The sequence below is a fragment of the Pteronotus mesoamericanus genome, unplaced genomic scaffold, assembly GCF_021234165.1.
Source record: "Pteronotus mesoamericanus isolate MK-2021 breed Mesoamerican mustached bat unplaced genomic scaffold, CSHL_Meso_final contig_20, whole genome shotgun sequence".
NCBI classification, from domain to species: domain Eukaryota; kingdom Metazoa; phylum Chordata; class Mammalia; order Chiroptera; family Mormoopidae; genus Pteronotus; species Pteronotus mesoamericanus.
This window is the reverse complement of record NW_026555085.1, coordinates 28746258-28769455: the sequence shown is the minus strand read 5'-3', so window position 1 is coordinate 28769455 and position 23198 is coordinate 28746258. Positions and strand designations below refer to the sequence as shown.

The 23198-nt window shown below is 30.4% G+C and overlaps 1 protein-coding gene across 1 annotated transcript in view; it reads left to right on the top strand.

Moving 5' to 3' along the window:
- Positions 1-23198, top strand: part of EYS (eyes shut homolog) — a 1478297-nt gene that overhangs the window by 160402 nt on the left and 1294697 nt on the right. Inside the window, 3 exon segments of the mRNA XM_054568619.1 lie at positions 1863-2015; positions 18004-18070; positions 18073-18166. Of these exon segments, the coding sequence (XP_054424594.1) occupies positions 1863-2015; positions 18004-18070; positions 18073-18166 (314 nt within the window).

Genomic DNA, 23198 nt, shown 5'->3' with positions numbered 1-23198 from the left:
AATAAATTGTTCCTAATGCACAATTTTTAAGTCAATGGCAATCTAGTGGCATTGCTATAATTTACAAATGGTAATTAGAACTTCAATTTCCCATCCCAAATAACCCCCTGCAAATTCAAACTTTGTCTTAACTCAGGATTCCTTCATAGTGTCCTCATTCAAGAAGGGGACGGTGTCTAATAACATAAATAAATTGTTTTGACTTCTCTGGAAGCTTATTGTGAAGGACATTTTTTTAATTTTGAAAAAGCCAGAACCCTGTTTTGTCATCAAGTAATGTTTGAACTAGCAGCATGAGCACCATAACACCACTGTGAGCATGAATTCACATAATTCCTGTAATTTCTCCTTGAATCTATCATCACTAGTCAGCACTTGATCCATATTGGTCCAACTCCACCAGAGTTACTAGAGAATATATGAAGTCTTTTTTTCTCAATGGATTCCTCACTCCTAATTATGCCAGATGAAAAGGAGGGTGGTATATCTCTAGTGCAGCTGTCTCTAATTTTCTTAGTTTAAAAGACTAAGAAAACAAACAAAATAAAATCTAAGAGACGGCTTTTAAACTGAGGTTTCTCAGGTCCTTTGGTATGGTTTGATGTGAAGAGATGACTCTACAGGTTTCTATCATATTCTACTTTATTAAGTTTATTTTATGCTATCATAAGTTCAAATATTTTATACATCATATTTATCTTAATAATGAACATAAACCAAGTAAGACAGAATTTTCACTGACAATGAAGATTAATTGATGCCATTTGAAAAACTGAAATTCTAAGTTTTAGAATAAAAATTACAGGTTAACACTCTTAGTGATCTCAATACTTAAAAAAAACTTATAGAATTGTACTCTCTTGGTAGTCATTCAATATAATTAAATGATGTTTTTTTCTGATTATTTCTAACCTTAGTAGTTGATTCTAGTTAGCTATATGGTCATTTATTAATTAATATAGAGACAGACTTTAAGTCATACTTTGTATAGCCATTAAGAAATTGTGTTGTGAATCCAGATAGAAGGTTATAACTTCAAACAATTAGAATGAAGTTTAATTAGTGTAGTAGTTGCATTAAAGGAAATGTCAGATGTTAGTGACTCCTTGTGCCCCACAACTCAGCTGTGCTTCCGTCTGCCAAATTTGTGAAGAATTTGCTCATTGGAAACTCAGAGAAGCAGAAATAATTTTCGAGTATGCTCTAAACACAATATATAATCCTACTCTATGTCTAGAGCTTATATTTATCTTATTGGTTTATTTTATCCTAAAACCTCAGTGAAGTACCATGTATTTAAAATTAATGATGGCTTGCCTGCAACTTGAAATTATTTAATGTAATTAATTCAATTGTGAGTATAACCAGTTATGAATTCAGTTTTAGAAAATAATAAAGATTACTATAAATATAGCATTTTGATAGAAAATATGCCATGATTACATTAAAATATTAATTTAAATTTTTAACACTAACAAATTCAAATAATACCTTGGCTTTATTTGTACTAACCATCCTGGGTCATACGTGGTTTAGGTAATGTGCCCGGTGATTCATATCACAGTTACTTTTGACTTAAAAAATTATAGCTCAGCAAACAGAAGACTGTAGACTGTAGTTATAGATTGAGAAATGAGGCAAAGCCAAAAAAAATTATATAGGTACTTCGAACATAAAGATGATGAAAGACAGTACAAAAAGAGAAGTAAAAAGAATAAAATACATAAAATATAAGATTAAAAATGTGTCCTATAAACTTGTCTTTAATTGGTAGTTTTAGAAATTAACTGTGTATAAGCCAAAATATATACAGAAACAGTGCAGTAAGGTATTTATTATTTCTTGTTACTTTGTTTTTCCAGTATGTATGCAAAAGAAATTCATGTTGGTTTCTGAAGAATGTTCGTTTAATTCATCTGTACCTCTGCTACTGTGGATCCATCAGCCATGATATTTGCCAAACTAAATTTCCTCATTCCCATCAATTTAAATATATGTGGCAATTGGGATTTACAGTTAATAAAATATTTATTTTTTATTTTTTATTTGCCTGAATCACTTTAACATTTACAAAGTATTCATGTTCTAATCACACAAAATATTTTTACCTCAAAAAAAATAAATGAATTTAATATTCTTATTCTCTGATTTGTTTCCTTAATGGACATATGCTTAACCCCTACTACATTTGAGGAATTCTGTTTGGCCCAAGATATACAGGGAGAGGCAAAAGTAGGTTTACAGTTGTTTTATGAAAATAATATATAATACTTAATAAATAACAATACAAGAATAAACCCTGTGTTTTGTGTACCCACAGCTGTAAGCCTACTTTTTGCCCCACCCTGTATAATCATGAAGAAAACTAGACCTATTTCCTACTCTCATAGATCTATGTTTTTAGAGGGGAGTTATTGGGAAAATACAGTGATAAAGATATAATTGTAAATTGAAGTAAAGTGCTCCTACAGAAAGAGATATCCTCCAATGACTGCTTATAACTAAAGAAACTGTTTTAGGAAAAAGAAAGAGAGAGAGGGAAAGAGAGAAAGGAAGAAAGAGAGAGAGAGAGAGAAAGAAAGAAAAGAAAGTATGAGCAACTCGAGAGTAAGTTGGGAGGTCAGATAAGTTTTCCATGATAAAATGACCCTTGAACAGAAATATAGAGAATAAGGCCAAGGTAGAGGAGTGGGAGAAGTGAGGTATATACAGATATGTGTGTATATACATACATATATATGTGTGTGTGTTTAAAAGATACAAAGTTTCAGTTATGCAATTTACATAAATTTGGGGAATGTACTGTACAACATGGGGCCTATGATTAATACTATGCTATATAAAATTTTTAAAAATTGCTAAAAAGATAGATCTTATGTTTAGTTGCTCTTAAAACAAAAAGTAAAATAATAGTAATAAAAACAAACAAAGGAACCAAAGGGGTTGGGAAAAATTTTTGGAGGTGATAAACAATTTTTTGATATTCATTGTGATTATTATTGCATGAGTGAATACGTAGCTCCAAACGTTTCAAGTTGTATATATTCAACATCAACAACTTTTTGTATGTCAACCATACCTCCAATAAAACAGGTAAAAAAAAAAAACAGAAAACAAAAATACAAAATTAAAGAGATGAATTATTTAAAGACTTGGCTGGAACTCTGAGGACAAGAGTAAAAATAAGGGTTGGGGGAGAAGGAATTTACAGTTAAAATGTAGGTTTAAATACTTATATTTTATTCTAAAATGAGTATGAAATCATTGTAGCATTTGACACATTTTTGAAAACATCAAGTAGAGAAATAGATTCGAGAGTATAGAAACAGAGAGTTGGTGGTAACCACATTGTAAGGTAACAGAAGTCTTTGTTTATGAACTGTATACAGGGAGCAAGGGTTAGAAGTCCAACAAGAATTCTAGTTTTTTGGCTTTAACACTTAAAATGAAATAATTCTAATACATATTTTATTCAATATATATTTTAATTATTGTATACTCTGGAAGTTCTTATTTTAAATGTTTTGATGAGCATAATTTTCTGGGTTCTTTGTTTACACATTGAATACTATGTTACTTAGCTTATGTAAATTAATGCACATTCTTAAAAATGTATGATACTCCAATTAATTCTGTCAAGGAATATTTCCTCTGTTAATGACAGTTTATCAACAATCAGCAGATTAATAGGTTTGATATGTCTCTTCTCAACTCATGGCTTATTGTATTCAATTGGCAGCAGCTGCACTTACAAGACTACTATTACATTAAAACAGTGTAGAAGTAAACTAACAGTCTTTTAAACAGAAGACATGATAATTTATTTTATCATGCTCATAAAATGGTATTCTGGAGAGTTAACAACCCCTAATGACAGAAATAGGTATCGGTTCATTAAGCAAATCACACAAGATCAAACGTGGTAGAAGAGAGCAATGGCTTGTTGATTACATTGTTAGTGATAAAAAGAACTTCAGAGACAGTGTTATTACTCTTTCACAAATGACACAAACAAAACAAACAATGGTTAGGGAAGTTACCAAAAACATCTGTTCTTAGGGACTACTTAGTGATTGTGTTAGCTCAGTGGTTAGCTCACTGGTTTTAAAACTTGGCCACATATTACAATACCCTGAGGAGCTTTTAATGGTATTTACTGTTTGACTTCCACTAAAGAACAGTCAAACTCGAATTGTAGTGAGGTGGACACAAAAGATCCGAAAAGTCTCCCCAAATGCTTTCAGCGTGCAGACTGAGAAACATAATCTACTGTTCCCAGCCAAATCTGTTCACAGACTTCAATGTCAACATTATTTTTAGGCTGGTTTCCATTTATCTCAAAGTAGGAATAATGCATAATGCATGTATACATTTACTTAATGATAAACATTAAATTCATTGAGAACTAAAAATGGCTAAAAATAACATATTTACAACAATAAAATAGTAAATGTATTTTTTAGGAAAAATAGGAGTAAATAGAAAATAAAATTGCTCATGACTAAATTATCTCTAAAGCATAAAGTTACTTTTATGAATGACAGTAGTATAACAAATATAATTCCTAGGACATGGGGATAATATGAAGTCAAATTTGCTCATGGATAAATCAGCTTAGAACAATTATCATCAAAGTAATATAACTATATATAGTCATTGTAAGTTCATGAATCTATGTTCAGACCTTAATAAACGTAGCTAATTATTACAAAAATAAGAATTATGTGACCTCCATATCTGAGATTCTAAATGACTTGGACTGTCCAAGCAAAAGAAGCTAGTGTAAAACAACTCAATAGTCAACAAAAACTGAAGTAGAGCCATCGACATTATCTTTTAATGTTGGTACAAAGACCCACAATGCAACTACCTTCAGTAGTGTTTAAAAGAAAAAACAAAACAGATTTTAGGATAGGTGAAAAAAAGAAAGGAATATGTAAATAAAATGACACACTTTATGTAAGTCTCATTTTTTCTGGTTGTTTCTGATAAGATCTTATTTCCTTTTTTTTCATAAAACATCATTGAAAGGAAACATTAAAATCAAGCTAGTAAGTTTGCATGGGGTGCATTAATTTTACCAGCAGTAAAATAATTTTAATTAAGAGAATTTTCTACCAACTAAATGAAGTATCTCACACGCCCAATCAATTCTTGCCAATATGATTGCTCTACAAAAAGGGATGGTAATTAATTAGAAGCAGCCCCTTCAAGGACAATTGGTCTACAGTGCACAACTTGAGAAAGAGCTGACATGCACTGTTTCTTTTCAATGTCATCATCTATGTTCATTATATGTATTATTAGGTTTGAGAAAAGAAGATACTGACAGAGTGGATAATGAGTTGTGAAATGAAATAAGAATATGAATTATAGTTAAGAAAAGATAAAATCATAGCAAAAAAGAGAAAAGTTCTCTTTCAATACCTTTTTTTAATTTAAAGCTTGTGATCATTACAGTTTAGTTGACTAAATTAAACATATACATTTAAACATTTCATGTGTGCCAGTGAACTTGTTTTCTGAATGAATGATGATTGCTGCATTTATGAATTTTATTACAAACCAATATTACTTTTAATTTTCTTTTATAAATAAAATTGTGAGTACTACTTGTGCTAGAAAATAGTACGATATTAATTGCACTTTATTCATGATAAATTACTTTTGCAATTTTATTATTATTGTGAGAGTAGAAAATTCCATATCCCCAAATCAATACTTTTATCAAAAGTATTTTTCGTTTTTAAAAAATACTTCATTGTTATTCAAGTACAGTTTTCCCAATTTTTCCCCTTTGCCCTCCTCTGCCCATCCCATTTCTGTCCCCACAGTCAGTCCCCACCCTGTTGTCCATGTCCATGGGTCATTCACACATGTTCCTTGACTAGTCCCTTCCCTTCTTTCCACCCTTATCCTCAACACACACACCCTCTACCACGGCGGTCTCTGTCAGTCTGTTTCTTGTTGCCATGCCTCTGGTTCTATTTTGCTCCTTAGTTTATTTTGCTCATTAGGCAAAAGTATTTTTCTCATGATACTGCTTCACATTGAAGTCTTCTTTTGTTAAATACCTGCTATTATTTTTCTATCTATCTAGAATTTTAGGGCCTAACTTTAAGGTTAAAAAAATTGAGTATAGAAGAAAAGTTTTAATATGTATATTAGTTTTTTACTCTCTACACATAATAATGTTTTCAAACATTTTACAGTAACAAAATTTTGTTAATTAATATACTAAATGGAATAAATTGCCTTTATATATAGATAAGAACTAAGTAGTACAATAGGAAAAAACTATTATGTAAGCAGCAGTTCAGTTACAATATTAAAATGCTTAGCACTCAAATTAGCAAATACATATAATTTCTGAATTGAGAAAACTTTATTGCCACAGTATAGTTCAAAACACACAAAATCAGAAAAAAAAATTCTTAAGATAAACCATGCTGTTTGAGAGAAGATCTCATATATTAACATTTTCTAATCTCCATTTTATTACACATATTTATTAAGATTTTAGTAAAATTGCAGTGCCATTATGCTTGTTTTATTTCTTAATGTCTACACAGGAAATTAAATAAAACCAGGTATACTTAAAAAATGCATTGTGTGGATACATGAAGTAGAGTTTAGCTCTGATAGATACTAAAGCATATTATATAGCTTCAGTAGTGAAAAACCTTGTACTGTTGCACTGATATTCAGAAATTTGCAAAATGCAAAGTTCAGAAGCAGACCTAAATCATGCAGAAAGCTTTCACGTGACAAAATTACCATCTCAATCATTAGAGAGAATAGGGACTATTTAATAATTGATGTCAAGCAACTGGGTATTCATCTGGAAAGAAAAGTCAGACTTGTAACTTACAACATACTCTAGGTTAAATTCAGATTAAATAAAAATTTCAAAGATTAAAAGTTATTAGAAAGTTATAATTACTTTTATTAAAAGAATGTAAAAAAATACTTTATTGTTATTCTGTTTTAGTTGTCCCAGTCCTTTCCCCTTTGCTCTACTCTGCCCATCCCACTTCCATCCCCACAATCAATCCCCACACTGTTGACCATGTCCATGGGTCATTCAGACATGTTCCTTGACTAGTCCCTTGCCCTTCTTAATTTTAGATATCAGAAAGAAAAGACTCATCATGTGACTACATGAAAATCAAAAATGCCTGCTTGTGAAAGATGTCATAGAAGCAGTCAAATTGCAAAAGAGAACTACAGAATAAATGGAAAGTATTCCTATATGAGAAAATGCTTAGCTTTACTCATAATGAGAGCAAAGAAATTTTTAAAAATACCATAAATATATAATTTTTCTTCTGTGAGTCTGGAAAAATATTGAGAGTCTGACAAGTTGGTGATTTTATCCATTGCTGGCAAAATGTAAAATCACTCTAATATCTGGGCAGGGCAATATTATAAATGTATATAATGTTTGACCTAGCTTTCCCATCACATGTGAATAAATACAGATGTGCAAATTACTATGGAATACTGCCAATACTGATATGGCAATCAATTTTATATATATATATGTAAATTATATATAAATATATAATATATAGTATATATTACATATAATATACTATATATAATATATACTATATTATATACAAACTATATATTATATATAATATATAGTATATTATATATAATATATAATATAATGGAAAAGAAAAGAAGGCATGCAGTTATCTAGAATCATATGCAATAAGTTGCCTTTTAATTCTTTATATTTTACTTGTGATTCCCTCTCTGAAAGGTTTTCTCTATGTTTTTTACCTTAGTGTTCTGAAATTTCACTCTGTTGGGGTTTGTGGGGATTATATTCATTTTTTAAATTGAGATGGGTTATTGATATATAATATTATATGAGCTTTAGGTATACAACATTATGATTCTCTGTTAGTACACATTATAAAATGATTACAACAATAATTGTAATTAACATTAATCACATATTTTCAGCTTCTAAAAAGTTATTAAAAATATGTTCTCACTATTATCTTCCCTCATATTAACTTTGTGGATTAAAGCATTTTTTAATACCTCTTTTTGAGGTTTTGGAAGGAAGTGGCAATAATATTTCAGTTAAATTCAAATGTTTAATCACATAGATCATTATGAAAAAGGTCAAATTTGATAAAATGGATAAATTCCTAGAAAAATGCTAGTTGGCAAACTGATTCAATGATAAATATAAAATTTGAATCATCCTACAAACTCCTAAGTATTGAATAATATACTTTTAACAATCTTTCAAAAGAGGAAAACTCTGGAAATATGTGGTTTTCAATCCAAATTCTTCCAAATATTCGACAAAGAATTAAATCTCATACAACTTGAACTCCTCCAGAAAATAGAGGAGCATTCATCAATTGATTATATAAGGCTGGCATACCATATTTCAGTTATTTTCTATCATCACATCGAAGATATGATTTGTATTGACATTAAATTTACTGATATTTTCTTTGATCTCATTTCTAATAGTTTCATTCATTGGTTTATAACTAATATAGTAATAATTTTCTATACTTTTAAGATTTTAAGCAGTTAAATTACACTGGTAAGGTTGAAGAGGTTTGGAAAATTATGCATGGCTTCCTAGCTTCTTCCTTTTATTCCCAGCGTGATACATGAGATTTCTAAATGAGGTCGGTACACAGCAGGGAGAGTTCAGCTTATGAACCTTCTGTACCTTACAATTCAGTTGTAAGTTGAATAGCTTACATGATATTTTCAGGAAGTCATGCTTCAGGAAACACAGATTTTAGGTTTGTTTACCATCTGCTATTCTAAAATAGGGTTATTAGCTATAGGATTCTGGGGATAAATAATATTTCCCTACATAATATTATTGGTCTTTTTTACCAGGAAGTTTATTTAGGTTTAGTTTATCAGGTCTCCTATGCTCTTTCATTACCTATAATATTACATCCATTAATGAAAGATAATAGGTTCTCAGTTCAGCTTAATTAGCTCCTTTATCTTGACTATTCTAGGATTTTCATTTGTTTTTGTGTTTCTTTTAATGGTTTTGGAATTTTTCACTCTCTAATTTCCTCTCTGTTTACCAATTATATTCATATTTCTCTATAGATACTTCAACACATTTATCATAGGTATGTTACAGTCTTTGTGCAATAATTCTAAGTTTGTACCATATGTATGTCTGTTTTGACAAATTTCCTCTTGAATATAGGTCATATTCTTCTACTTTTTTGCAATTTTATTTTTATTGTATCACAGATATTACATCTAACATTAGAGTATGAAGTAGTTAAATTATACATATAAATGTATACATGTGAATATCTGTATATATACCTACACATACTCACAAATACACATATTTCCTTCCTTCATTTCTTCATGTGAAAAAATTGGATGAGGTCCTAATAATTTTTATTTGTTTTTTATTTTAACATTTAAAAATATGATTGATTGATTTTTAAAGAGAGGAAAGGGGAAAAACAGAGAGATTGATTTTTGTTGTTCCACTTATGGATGCATTCATTGGTTGCTTCTTGTATGTACCCTGCCTGGGAATCTAACCTGCAGTTTTGGCATATCAGGACAATGATCGAACCAGCTGAGCTACCCAGCTAGGCTTGATTATTTTTCTATCGCAAATATTTTAAGAAATTTTTGTTGAATTTATTTTGAAATATTTCCTATCTATAGAGCTGTAATATAAAAAGAGTGTTTTTAAATAAAAATGTATTGTTTCTAGTTATTACATCATTTTTCAATCATTAATTTGAAATTTATTTGACATTTCATTATTTTTAAAAAATGGATTGGCCTGGATGCTGGGTCTTGTTCTGATGCTCTATTTCTCAGACTATTTTTAAAATAGAAGAGTAGGGCCTTATTCTATTTTAGGTCTCTTTCATATGTAGTAGATGTAGATGTAGTTGTAGATGTAGAACCTTATTTTGTGATAGGTGTTGTCAAATTGATCTTATCAAGTAATTTGACAACTGTCTTTAATAATTCTCTGTGAGTTCATGCTTGTGAGAAGTTATTTTTAACTCCTTTGTTTGAAAGAATTTGAAGGTGAAAATGTGAAGTGACTATTGTTGCTTTCTTCTTTCATGCTGAATATTGCACTGATGATGTAGTCTACATGAACAAATCTGAAGACCTTGATGACCTATATTTGTTCCAATGTGAAGAGACAATGGAGGTAAGGTAAATGTATGTTCTAGTTTTTCATATTTCTCTTTAACTCATAATTGCCTGCTTTGTAAAAAGTTATAAATGTTAACTTTACAAATTCAAGATTCAAGATGTACATAGCTTAAATATACCTTCATAATTAAATTCTCAACAATCTACTTGGAAATCTTTTTTTATATCTTATATTTATAATTTAGAATAGTAATGAAGAGTTTTAACAATAATTTATTTCTAGTCTTTTGGGGTCCTATCATGTTATGATTTGCTGATTGAATAAAACCTCTCAGACACAGTTGTGATTATGCTACCTTTTTGTGTATACGTCATGAAGAAGTTCCATTGGGATATACTTAAATCTCTGGGAGATTTCTAATCACTGTGCAATTTTACCACTAACAATTATTGGATCTAATGCAATGTGGCCTTCTTTTTCTGTCTCACCTTCATCTTGTACAAATTAGGGAAATAATTTCAGACAAATAGCTATAAGAAACAAAAAAAAATAGGATATTTATTTTAAAAAAATAAGGAATAGTTCATCAGAATGATTCAGGATTTCCTCAAAGAGTACAGAGAGTTAACAGAATATTTGTAACCTCTCTTCTCTGAACACAACCTAATATGGTTAATTTAAAGAAACAAAAACATATTTTAATTTTATGTTTGGCATGTCAGTAATGTAAATTTTTTAATAAAGATGTATAAACATTTTATAACTAAATTCATTAACATTAAGCTGTTTTTTTAAAAAAATACTGTTTACTTCAAAAATCTACAAACTGGAGAGGAATCACAAATATAGGCAAACAGGCTTCAAATTGCTCAGAAATTTTAATTTCAAATATGCCCTCAAATATATCTTCTATTATTTTTTGAAATTTATAAATATATATTAGCTTAAATACTTTTACATACATGCATTTAGCCAATCACAGATAAAAGACTATGCACACTGATGACTTAAGTTTTTACCTTTATGATATACTTAATCAGCATATTAAAAACATTATATATTACATTAAAATTACTAATTAAGTAACTATACTTTCTCATAGGGCACAAATAAGCAACTTTTATATATATATTATCTTGTTTACATATTACTATTTCTTTGTATTCTTTTGCAATAATTAACAACTTTAAAAGAAGTAATTAGCATTTTTGTTTTTTTTAGATTCAAGAGAAAACACAAAGACAGCAATCCAATGGTGTTTTAGCTATTTTATTTTTTCATGATCCCACATTTTATATAACTTGCATATATTTTATGTTAAGCAAAATAATCATAATTATGCATATATCAATACAAGCATAAATATACAGGTATGGGCCAAAGTAAGTTTATATTGTTTATATGGAAAATAATAAAATAATTATTAAATAAAAATACAAGAATAAACTCTGTTTCACATACCACTGTAAACCTACTCTTGGCCACCACTGTACATCATTTAATTATATTTGTAGTTCTTAATTTCCATTCTATAAGAAATAGAGGTAATTTTAAACTGTATTTATAGACTACTATTTGTATATTTTTTCTTACTTAAAAATTGTTCTGGTGTTAAAAGATAATTTATTAATTAATTTTAATATCAGTGTAGATTTTCATATTGACCAAAAATTTAGAAATTGAAAGTTACACCATCATGTTAAGCCCTTATGATTTGTAGTATCATTAATAAAACATTCTAGTATATCAGTGTAATTGAATCAATAAAAATTCACAAGATTAAAATCTTTAAAGTTATATCAATTATTAAAATGTCAATTATTTTACTTCATATTTTTAAAATCATTAACAGTCTGAAAAAACTATGATAGAATATAGTTCTTTCAAGGTTATCATTCTTATTTGCCTAAAGAGTAATTTTTTAAATTGGGAAATTACATAAGCTCTTTTTAATATAAATAAATGTCTATGTTCATGTATTTAAAAAGCCAAGTCTTTTAAGTGTATGCCGAAACTCTAAAAGACCTAATTTTCTATTTATCTGGAAGACTAATTACATTACCTATTCACATTTTCTACTTTATTAAATTTTGGGAGAAAAAAACATAAAGAAAGCACAATCATTTTCCTTTTCTTTGTATTTTGACTACCTGAACAATAGTCCTACAATATACATATAATGATAAAAAATTTATGATCAATAACTTATACTTTCCCAAGCAAAAAAAATAAAGACAAATATAGAAAAAAATGAAGAAATGAAAGGGATCTAGTTCCAGGAAAATGTAAAATCATGAAAATTAAAAGTTAATTATTGCCTTGTTGCAAAGTATAGTAAAGCCTTAACTGCAAAAAATCTTATTTTTATAACACATCTACCCAGAAAAACAAGTTATTAACATGGACGGTCTGAACAATAACTCACAAATTGACAATTAAGTAGAGCCATGTAATTAAAAAACTAGTGCTTATTAATCCCAGAAATGAAAATGAAAGAGAGATTCTTATACATTAAACACTATTAGACACATGGACAGGACTGTCCTCATGAGAGTTTTTCTTTTTTTGTTTTAATACATCTGACAAATGAACAATCTTGTGTGTGTTAAAACTTCCCCAGAGTAGCCACTGCAATTTCATACTGTCCTTTGAGAAATTGTAGCAATGACAGAAATATGTATATAGTTACAAAATGAAGGAAGGAATGTATGTGTGACGTTGAAGCCTATGAGATTGCGAGGACCTCATGAAAACTTCTATAGGTGCTTGCATAATGTCATGGCTTTTGTAATGTCAAAGAGAAGTCCATTGTCAACTGGGGGCCTGGCAACAGTGTGTACAAGATTTTGAAATGATAATTTAGGAAAAATTTTGTCCAAGAAATGCAGATTGATGTGACCATCTGAACTTATTGTTTATTTAAGTCAGATAGATGATGACATTTTTAAGACCTATGCTTGCCTTATCATAGTAGACATCCTTTTCTAGGATCACCAGAAGAGGTAAAGTTGACAGAGATTTGTTATCTCTCCAGTTAAACTATATCGCATAATCAAACAATTCCTAAGGTATTTCCTTATTATTAAGAAAACTAACTAAACTTAGCATGTGGGAATTTGATGAAAAGAAATTGGAGTTCAGACTTGATACTGTATCTATATCATGGTCACAGATAAAAAGAGGAATACCTGGTGATTTCATAGTAGAGCACTGTTTGCAGTCTTAGGTCCTAAGGTTTAGCAGTAAGAACATCTTAATTGGCTCTTCACAGAATTGTGTGTTAGTTCACGGTTGACCCAGCAAAAGACTACGAGATAATTCCATTGGTGAAGAAAAATAATCCTCTTAGATTTATGCAATAAGGGAAAACAACACCTTAACAGAAATTTACTAGTATCTCAGAAAGGAGAAGTTGTGGGAAGATAATCAGAGCCTTGGTTGGCAGGGGATGAGGTTTACTACTAAGGATTGGTAAGAATTTATAAGTAAAGTTTTGTACAGGTGGACACAATGAGATGATAATCTTAAAGTGAGTTTGATGAGTAAGTTGCTAGTTGGTAAATAACTTAGTTAGTTCTCAGTTTTACCTTTAGAAACAAATATTTCATGTAGCAAAGAGTAAGTTATTTTTTTTTTTGCTCTTTCTCAGTGTTTTTCTTTTTTTTAATATAAGACAAGGAGTTAGGTTTATTTAAATTTTCATCATCAAAGACTGAAAATCCAAGAGTATTCTTTCATTTCTTTTGTTAAACAAAACAAAACAAAAAGTATTCACTCTCTAAAGCTTTTCTAAAAGAATGGATTTATTGAGCCATATGGCAGCAAGTAAAAGGACCAGGTGCTGGGGCATACAGTCTGAACCACGAGTAGCAGGGTTAATGGGGAAGATAGTATATCCACTGACCTGGGGTTGACAGCTCTCTTATATGTTATGTTTGGGGGAAGAAAGATATGTCGTTTTGAAAGAATTTACATTGGTTATAGTTAAGCAGCTAGGAAAAGTTAAATTGCAGGCAGTTTTAGGTGCACAGCCCTAGGAAGTGCACAAAAGAAATATTTTCTACTTCTGATTGGTTATGGGGAACAGTTCAGAAAGTTCATGTGTAAGCAGGAAGCATTGGTGTCGGGTGGTTGGCTACCTCTTGTTAGGTAACCACTTGGAAGTTGATCAAGCTCCGACGTACTTTCAGGAATGTGAGCTATCTTTCAGTTGTCCACAGGTATTAACAGGTTAATTGCTTTTGTCTCTTTCTCTAATTTCTGGGCCACTATAATTTAGTTTAGGATAACTCAGAATTCTTCTTTTGTCACTTTGTGTTCAAAGTGCCCTGTCTTCAGTGACCAGGAATGGAGGATATTTTGAAAACATATGGAAGAGACAAAGAGATACTGAAAGTTGGACTAGAAAAGAGCTCTACCAAATTTAACCTATTTCAGTACTTTTGTCTTGTTCCAAGCCAGTATAAATTTGGATTTTAATTCATCTCAATATACAGTCAGTCATGCCCCCCATAGTGATGGATGGTGGACCCATAAAATTATAGTAGAGCTGAAAAATTTCTATCGCCTAGTGACCTTGTAGCCATTGTAAAGTCTTAGCAAAACACATACACGCACTTACCCTTATGTTACAATTACCTAAAGTATTTAGTACAGTAATATTCTGTACATATTTGAAGTTTAGGAGCTGTAGGAAAACATAGTTTGTCATCCTCAAATATGTCTCCTTGTCATTAGGATCATTTTAGACTCATTAATTGAAGGAAACAGTAGACATCTGAGAAGCCCTGAATATCAAGTTGAAGTTACCCTTTGTAAAAGATATTTACATTTTTAAGGGATATCTCCATTTGTCTCTCAGGCTGTTGGAGCAAGAGAGGGGAACTTATATCTAGAAACTCTTATCAATGCAGAGGACAAGATATAAATCTGCATAACAACCTTCCCTTGTTCATTGTACTTTCCCTGTTAACCTCCCAATTGACATCTCATCCCAACATATTCTTTTGTTTTCAAGCTAAAGATGGCATTTTAAGGTGGTGGCTTTAGCCATTTTGGTGAGTTACCCAGTTTTCTTGGGTCTCTCCCATGTATATAGGGTGTGTACATGTTAATAAACTTCTGTTCAGTTTTCTCCTGTTAATTATCTTTTATGCCAGAGATGTCTTAGCCAAGAACCCAAAAGGATACAAGGAAAATTAATTTTCCTCCCCTGTAGCCTAGGTTAGTATTAGGCTATACCATCTAGGTTTGAGTAATGGTGCTCTATGATGTTTTCACACCTAGGAAATCACTCAGTGATACATTTCTCAGAACATATTTCTGCCATTGAGGGGCACATAATTATTTTTATTTAGCTAAGAATATGAAGAAGACATTCTTAATGTTTCCCTTGCCATGACTAAACCTGAGATAAATTTCTGTTTGACTATAAATCCCTAAATTCCTTTTTCTTAGAGAATTTACTTTAGAAAACATTCTATTGTATATTCTTGTCTGACTTTTTGAAATATATGGAAATCGTCTCTCAGACTCTTGCCAGGTTTAAATTCAGGAAACTGCGAACACTCTTTTTGAAATGTAAATACTGAAAGAGATAGTACCCCTGGCTGTTAGTCCCACCCCCCTGACAGGGTCTCCAATTAACAAACACAGTCCTGTTCTCAGAGCACAGTCTTTGAAAAATCAGGAGTAATTCAAGGTACCTTACACGTCTTACTGATCAATCTCTCCCGTAACTTTGTACAGTACTTTTATACTAGCTTATGGTAGCACTAAAAAACCCTCCTGTCTTTTGTTTCAGTAGTACTGAGTTTCGTCTTTATTGCAATAACCTTGAATAATCTTTCCTGACTTTTTAGCTTTGTCTGGTACAACTTTTATTCTAATACTTTGCTAAGAATTGAGGTTTCTACATATCATACCATGATTTATTTGAAGTTTTGGTGTGTTGTCTTTTCTAGTTATGTTGAAGATGGAGAAGGTACATATTGGATTTTTTAATATAGTCCCTTTGAATAATTGGAAAATTTTGATAAAGTATATAGGTTATGAAATATAATATTATATAAAAGTTAATTTCCTAAATTTGATAATATTGCTGAAGTAGTATAAACAAATATTCCTGTTTTTATAAAAAATATACACTTAAGTAATTGGGGATAAAGTATGATACAATCACAAATTTCATAAAACAAAATGATATGTATTTATATATATTTACATATATGTGGGGACAGAGAATAATAAAAGTGTCAGTGTCATAAAATGTAGTATGAGACAACAAAATTTGTTGTCTCCTAAGAAAGTGCTTACATAAGTTAGTAAGCCAATTATAACATTGCTCTTTTAAGAAACTTTACACGAATACCTTTGTATGTGAGAAATGATTACATGTTTAAAATTGAGGGATAGCATAAGCCAGGGGGCGAAAGACAAATACCATATGATCTCACCTATAAGCGGAACCTAACCAACAATGCAAAGAAGCAAGGAAAATATGACCAGCAACACTGAAAGGAAAAGAAATCAACAGAGACAAGAGGGAAGGGGGGGGCAGGGAAAGGGAAGGGAAGGGGAAAGTCAAGGAACATATAGCAAGGACTCATGGACAAAACCAAAGGGGAAGAGCTGAGGGAGGGAAGGTGGGAGGGGGCAAGGGAAAGAGGTGGGGGGAAGGCAGAGACAAATGTATTTAAAAAGTAAATAAATTAATTAAAAATAAAATAAAATAAAAAAAAATTGAGGGATAAAGAATTTTCTGAGCTATAAACATATAGACATACAAACAAAAATAAAGAAAACTTACAGATTCAATTACAATATTTTAGCCATGGGTTAAAAATAAATAACATTTGAAAAAAGAACTCATCTGCCCATGTTAAAGAACTGCTCCACTTTCAAATGGATTTCACATTTTTAATTGACTTGAGCACCAAATTGAAAAATGGAAAAACAGATTGTAAGTTACTTTTTACCAAACAGAGGCTAATTAGATCTCTATAAACATTAATCAATTATCAAAGGGTCAGATCATGAAACCAAATTTCTAATCATTTGTCACTGATGGCAAATAAATTTTTGGATATAAATAAACCAAAACCCAAAGGAAACATGAAAAAAAGTTCTACAGGTGTTTTGAATTCATTTGTGAGAACTAGGAAAAGATATGCCTGGGTTTAAGTTTTCCACAACATGTGCACTTCTTTGGTGAATAAGAATTAATTAATTGGTGAATAAGAATTAACTTCTTTGGGGAAATCCATAGGGCATAACTGTGGAAGAGTTGTATAATAGTAAAAATAATATTTTTAATGTAAAACTATATTTTAATTTTTAAAAAATAAAATATGACTTTCATGCAATATATAAAATACATGTGTTAAAATTTTTAATTACTTTTTAATATGGGATGCAGTAAAATGTTATACTCGGTTCACAGGGGAATACAAATAACTCACTCAAGAAGTAAAACCTGTATAGTGATACAGGATACAGGTTTTCCATGGATCTGGGCCTGAATATAATTTTATTTCCACCATACCTGTTAACATACAAGCAATAACTATAAAAATATGACTAGCTTAAATTTAAAAATGTTTTAAAAATAATTACATAATGGGCATTTAGCCTTGCATAATTTACACATTTTTTTTCATAATTTGAGTGCCACTGAATGGCACATGACTATATTTTTATTTAATTTATGACTTTGACATAAATCAAAACAATATATTTCACCTTTGCTAAAGGAACACAATAATAGAAAATGGACATGAAATTCAAAAATTGAAATGACTGTAATATTGTCACATATGTTGCAGATATAAATTATTCTTATTTCTTATTTTTATATATGTGCAAATGGATGCAGTTGTTTGACTGAAGAATATACTAAGGAATATTTTTGTCTATATATTCCGAGAAGGCATAGAAAAAAAATCAGGAAAACACAACTAACTTTCAAGAAAGTGGGTGTCAACTTGAAGCTATTTATGATGATTAATTTAATATATCCAGGTATGTATGCATTATTTCAGCAAAGGGTATCTTCTGCTTATGAAAAAGTTACTTGTACTGAGAAAACAATTGAATTATTTAATAATATTTAATAATCATTTTTGTTCAATATTGGGATTTTTATATTAAACATATACATACATATTTATAAAGTACATTATATTATATATAATAATATGAGCACAAGAGTAGTAGGAGAAACAGACTTATTGGGAAATAATTTTTCTATATTATCTTATAATTTGTTAGTATTTGTGGTAAATAAATCTGTCATAGATTCGCATGTATTAAAATGTTTATAGTAAGCCCCAGAGCAACTATTAAGAAAATAACATATAATACAGTAAAAATAACATTACAGGTATTAAAATTTTTCCCTACAAATATTTAATTAATACAAAAGAATGCATTATTAGAAGATCATAGGTATGAAAAAGATATGAATCATAATGAAAACAAAAAGAAAATAGCAGGCATAAATTCAACTATACTAATTATAACATTAAGATCAAATAGATTAAAAATTAAATAAAAAACCAGAGATTTTCATCCCACATAACTTCTGGATATAGGCAAGTATAAACCATCTACAGGAGACACACTCCACATTTAAATGTACAATTAGGTTCAAAGTAAAAGATTGAGAAAAGATATAAATAATCATTCAAATAATAATCTTAGAAAACTGGACTATCTATATTAATATAAAACAAAAGAGGCTTTAAAAGAAAAAAAATGGTTGCTAGAGATAACAGTCTTCATTTTATAATGAGAAAAGAGTCAATCCATCAGAAGAGGTGGCGATTGTAAACGTATGTGCCAAACAAGAAAAACGCAAATTAAATTACTATTTAAAAAACAAATAAATAAATATTTATGCTAAGAAATATCTAGGATTAAGTGGCATTACTGACAAATACTAACAAATACTTAAATCAAAATTAATAGGAATTATATGCAAATTCTTCAAAAAATAAATCAGGAGTGGATATTTCTCAACTCATTCTATGAGGCCAGTATTACAATAATAATGAAGCCAAAGATGATCAAAATACCTGCAGACCCATACAGTTTACTAGTCTGAACACAAAAATCCTCAACACAATTATAACAAACCCAACACATAATAAGCATTACATACCATGACCATGTGGGATATATCACGGGAAGGGAAGGTTGGTTTAACATCCTAAAATCAATATACATAATATACTCTATCAATGGAATAAAAGGGGAAAAAAAGAAAAGACATGGTAATTTCAATAGATGCATGGAAAAAAATCATTTGGCAAAAATCCAACACTATTTCATTGTAAAAATAATCAGCAAATGAAGAATACAATGGACCTTCCTCAACCTGATAAAAAGTATTTAAATTAAAACATAGAGAAAAACTAACATTACATTTAATAATTAAAAAAACAAAAATGCAGATGAAAACAGATAAAACTTTATATCCACTAGTGTCAATAATGTGATCAAAAAACATTATATATATTGGCATTGGTGAGAATCTGTAGAAATTGGAACTCTCATACACTACTGGTGGAATATAAAATGGTGCATGCAGGTGTTTAAAAAAAGAGGGTCTGATATTCAAAAAATTAATTAGACTATTCATATAACCCACCAATACTATTCCTAGAATATACTAAAAAAAATGAAAATATACGTTCACGAAAAACATTAACATTTATAGTTTTATTTAGAGTAGACAAAAAGTAAAACAATCCAAGTGTTTATCAAATAATGATAAATAGGTAAATAAAATTCATTATATTGACACCATAGAATATTATTCATCAATCACAAGGAACAAATTACTAATATATGACACAACATGAAAGAACCTTTAAAACATTTTGTTGTGAGAAAGATGATGCTCAGAAATGATGCATGTGGTAGAAGTCAATAAATATTTGTTTAATGTACAATGATTTTTAGGATATTTTTATTTACTAAAATAATGTTCCTTTGTTCTGTTATATCACTCTGTTATACCTTATTATGTGTTTATTTCTTTGTTTATGGTAATTTTTCTTTCATTTGCAGAAATTCTTGGAATTTTTGCAGTTAAAATTATCAACTCATTATAGCTTCTTGACATAGTCTCAAAATTAAATATTTAAAGTAGAGCCTAGTAAAGTTTGCCAATATAAGCAGTTCATATAAAATTGTTTCTCTGTATCAGTCACAGTATCTGGAAATTATATATTGTCTGCTATAATAGCAAAAGAAATGCAAAATCTTAGAATTAACTTACAAAAAATACTCAATTTCTCTATAAAAAGTTTTTATTATCCTATTAACATTAAACTTGGAAAAATAATAGACGTTCTGACTACATTAAAATATAATACATGGATTTAGATATTATGCCTTAATTTGGCCAAGATACCAATTTTTTCACATTAACTCATACATTGAATGCTATAGCAAAAATGCCCCTGTTTGGGCGCTATCTGTTGCAGGGAGTGACGTGTTGCAGGGAGCACAGGGTGCTCCTGGATCTGAGGATTACTTTCTGGAGCCAGCTGAGGAGGGAGCAGGGCATCGAATCCCACAGAGCCGGTCCTGGGGTTGTCATGGATGGCAGGAATGAACACGAGTTGTCACAAGCACTTCTCTGCCAGGAGAGGGGGCATGGCTCTTTCCTCTAGTGAAGAAGGCTCTGAGCTCCCGAGTCCGAAGGCTTTTATTGAGAACCATATGCACAGGGGTATACAGCAAAGCTCATCAATTAATGTCAAAAGGCTATGTTTACAGTAATCAAATAGAGATTATGGAAAACTTTTGAAGAAAAACAAGAGATCTGCCTCAGGTCAGGGTCTATGAATAATGTAAACCTCCTTCCCAGTATGAGCCCATTATATGAGCTTTTGAGGGAAGAACAAAGCAGGCTTAGAGGAATTTACTTCTAGGCCTGATTGTCCCTGGGAACCATCCGATCCAGTTTAGGGCTGTACCCGCCTTTAGTTTTGTTTTAAGCCTGAGCCAGGTGTGCGGGGCAGAGTCACCAAGAGATAAGGAAACTTCTTTCAGATAGAATGAGGACCCCGGCCATGTTCAGTCTGAACTGAGGGGTGCAGGCCTTTTTGCCCTTTCTACGTGCTCCCTAAGTCCTTGTCTGCTGCCCATACTGGCCGTGTCTGGCTTAGGTCATCCCTCCTCGTGAGAGATCTTACCCGTTTTTGACTAACGGATCATCACAGGGCCAAGCAGGTGATGTGAGGGAGGCAGGGGTGCAGCCCCTTCCAGGAAGACAGGTTTTATCTCCTCAGTGGCCTGTTTTCCCAAGGCCTCCTTCATTATTTCCAGGCTTGCCACCCTCTCACCTGTTGGCAAGGCAACAGTCCCTGAAACCAGGTATGTCATTTTCCAACACAAAAAGTATTGCATTTTATTTTATAAACTAATGAACATGTTCTAAAAACTACAAAAAAATAATATTTTATAAATAGCTAAGTTATCTTTTTAAAGAATTAACAATGGGATGGGAGTTCCTGTACTGTCTGATATGACAACTACAAAACTCATATGATGCTGCTGTCAAAACAGCTCACAGAGAACTTTGGAACAACACATGTACATATGGGACCTTGAAATATGAGATATTTGGCCATAATTTAATAGGATACAAGGGTCTTTCTAGTCGTTGATACTGGAGAAACAATTTGAATCATAATTAAAAGGCAAAATTAAAATGTAACTAAAAGAAGTGTTGGAAAATATCTCTGGTTTTGGGATGGAGAACTTTTAAAACTAAACTAATGAGGTCTAACATAAGGTAAAACAATGATAGTACTGTAATAATATTAAATTTAACAATTTCTTTTGAATGAAAGACAGCAGCAACAATAATAATAATGTTAAAACAGTTGACAATTAACGCATAAACATTTTTCTATCAAAGTATACTTTCTATGATTGTAGCTAAAAGTACATAATGGAAACAAAGTAGTTTTACAAAGGTTTGAGTCCTTTTACTGTATATTTACCCTAAAATGTTCAAAAACGTTTCTGAAGAATTTGGATAACTATAAAGTATTAGGGGAGGGGAGAGATTTCCCCAGCCATCTTTTTCACTTAGGAGAGGATAATTTTTTGGTCAGTATGGAATTGTTATTTCTCAACACTAGACGGTGAAATTTTCATGGGTCCAACCCATTTATGAAGCTTTCAATTTATGCTCAACTCACCAATTCCCACTTACTACTAGAAATATTGAAACAAAATGAAATCCATTCATTCATATATTTACCACACATTTATTTAGTACTTTTTAACTGAAAAATGTAGAAATGATATCCGATTCCTGTCCCTTTGTAATATACCATCCACTGGTAAATTAATATTTTCCACAGAACACATCTCATGGTTATTTCATTTTATTTAGAAAGCAAATATCTTTTTAAATTACTAAAATAACAATTTTTTTTACTTCCTAAACATACAAGTAGTTTATGTTATAGAAATGAATTTTATGACTTACTTTCTGGAATCTAAATTAAACCTCTTTCTTTTATGGGATATTTTAGTACTTTTGCATTTTCCATATAATGCTAAATATAGCCAAAATACTATTTTTCATTTATAAGTAAGAGGTCTGTTTAAAAGTGCAAAATCTAAAATTCCATGTTAAATTCAGTTGTAGTTTCAAAACCTATTTCGGTAGAGTCAGGAGGCTTGTGTAAATACTTTATGTGAATTTGTCACAGAAATATAATATACAAGTATTTTGATCACAGTATTCTTAAATTATTTCTGAACTAGCAATTCTAATGATTATTAATTTCTAAGACTATTATAATTCTTGCCATGATGTTAGTGACATTTTTATTAAGAAAGTGAATTTCTTCTTTGGTTTATATTTTAAATTTTGGAAGTGCCACACAAATTTCTGTGCCTCCCCAGCAAAAGTTTTGTGTCACATTTTACTTTGAGGAAAAAAAAAGGAAACTGGACTGTATATGTATGACACATGTATTTTGGGTTTTGGATTGTCTTAACACTACTCAGTGACATATTTTCT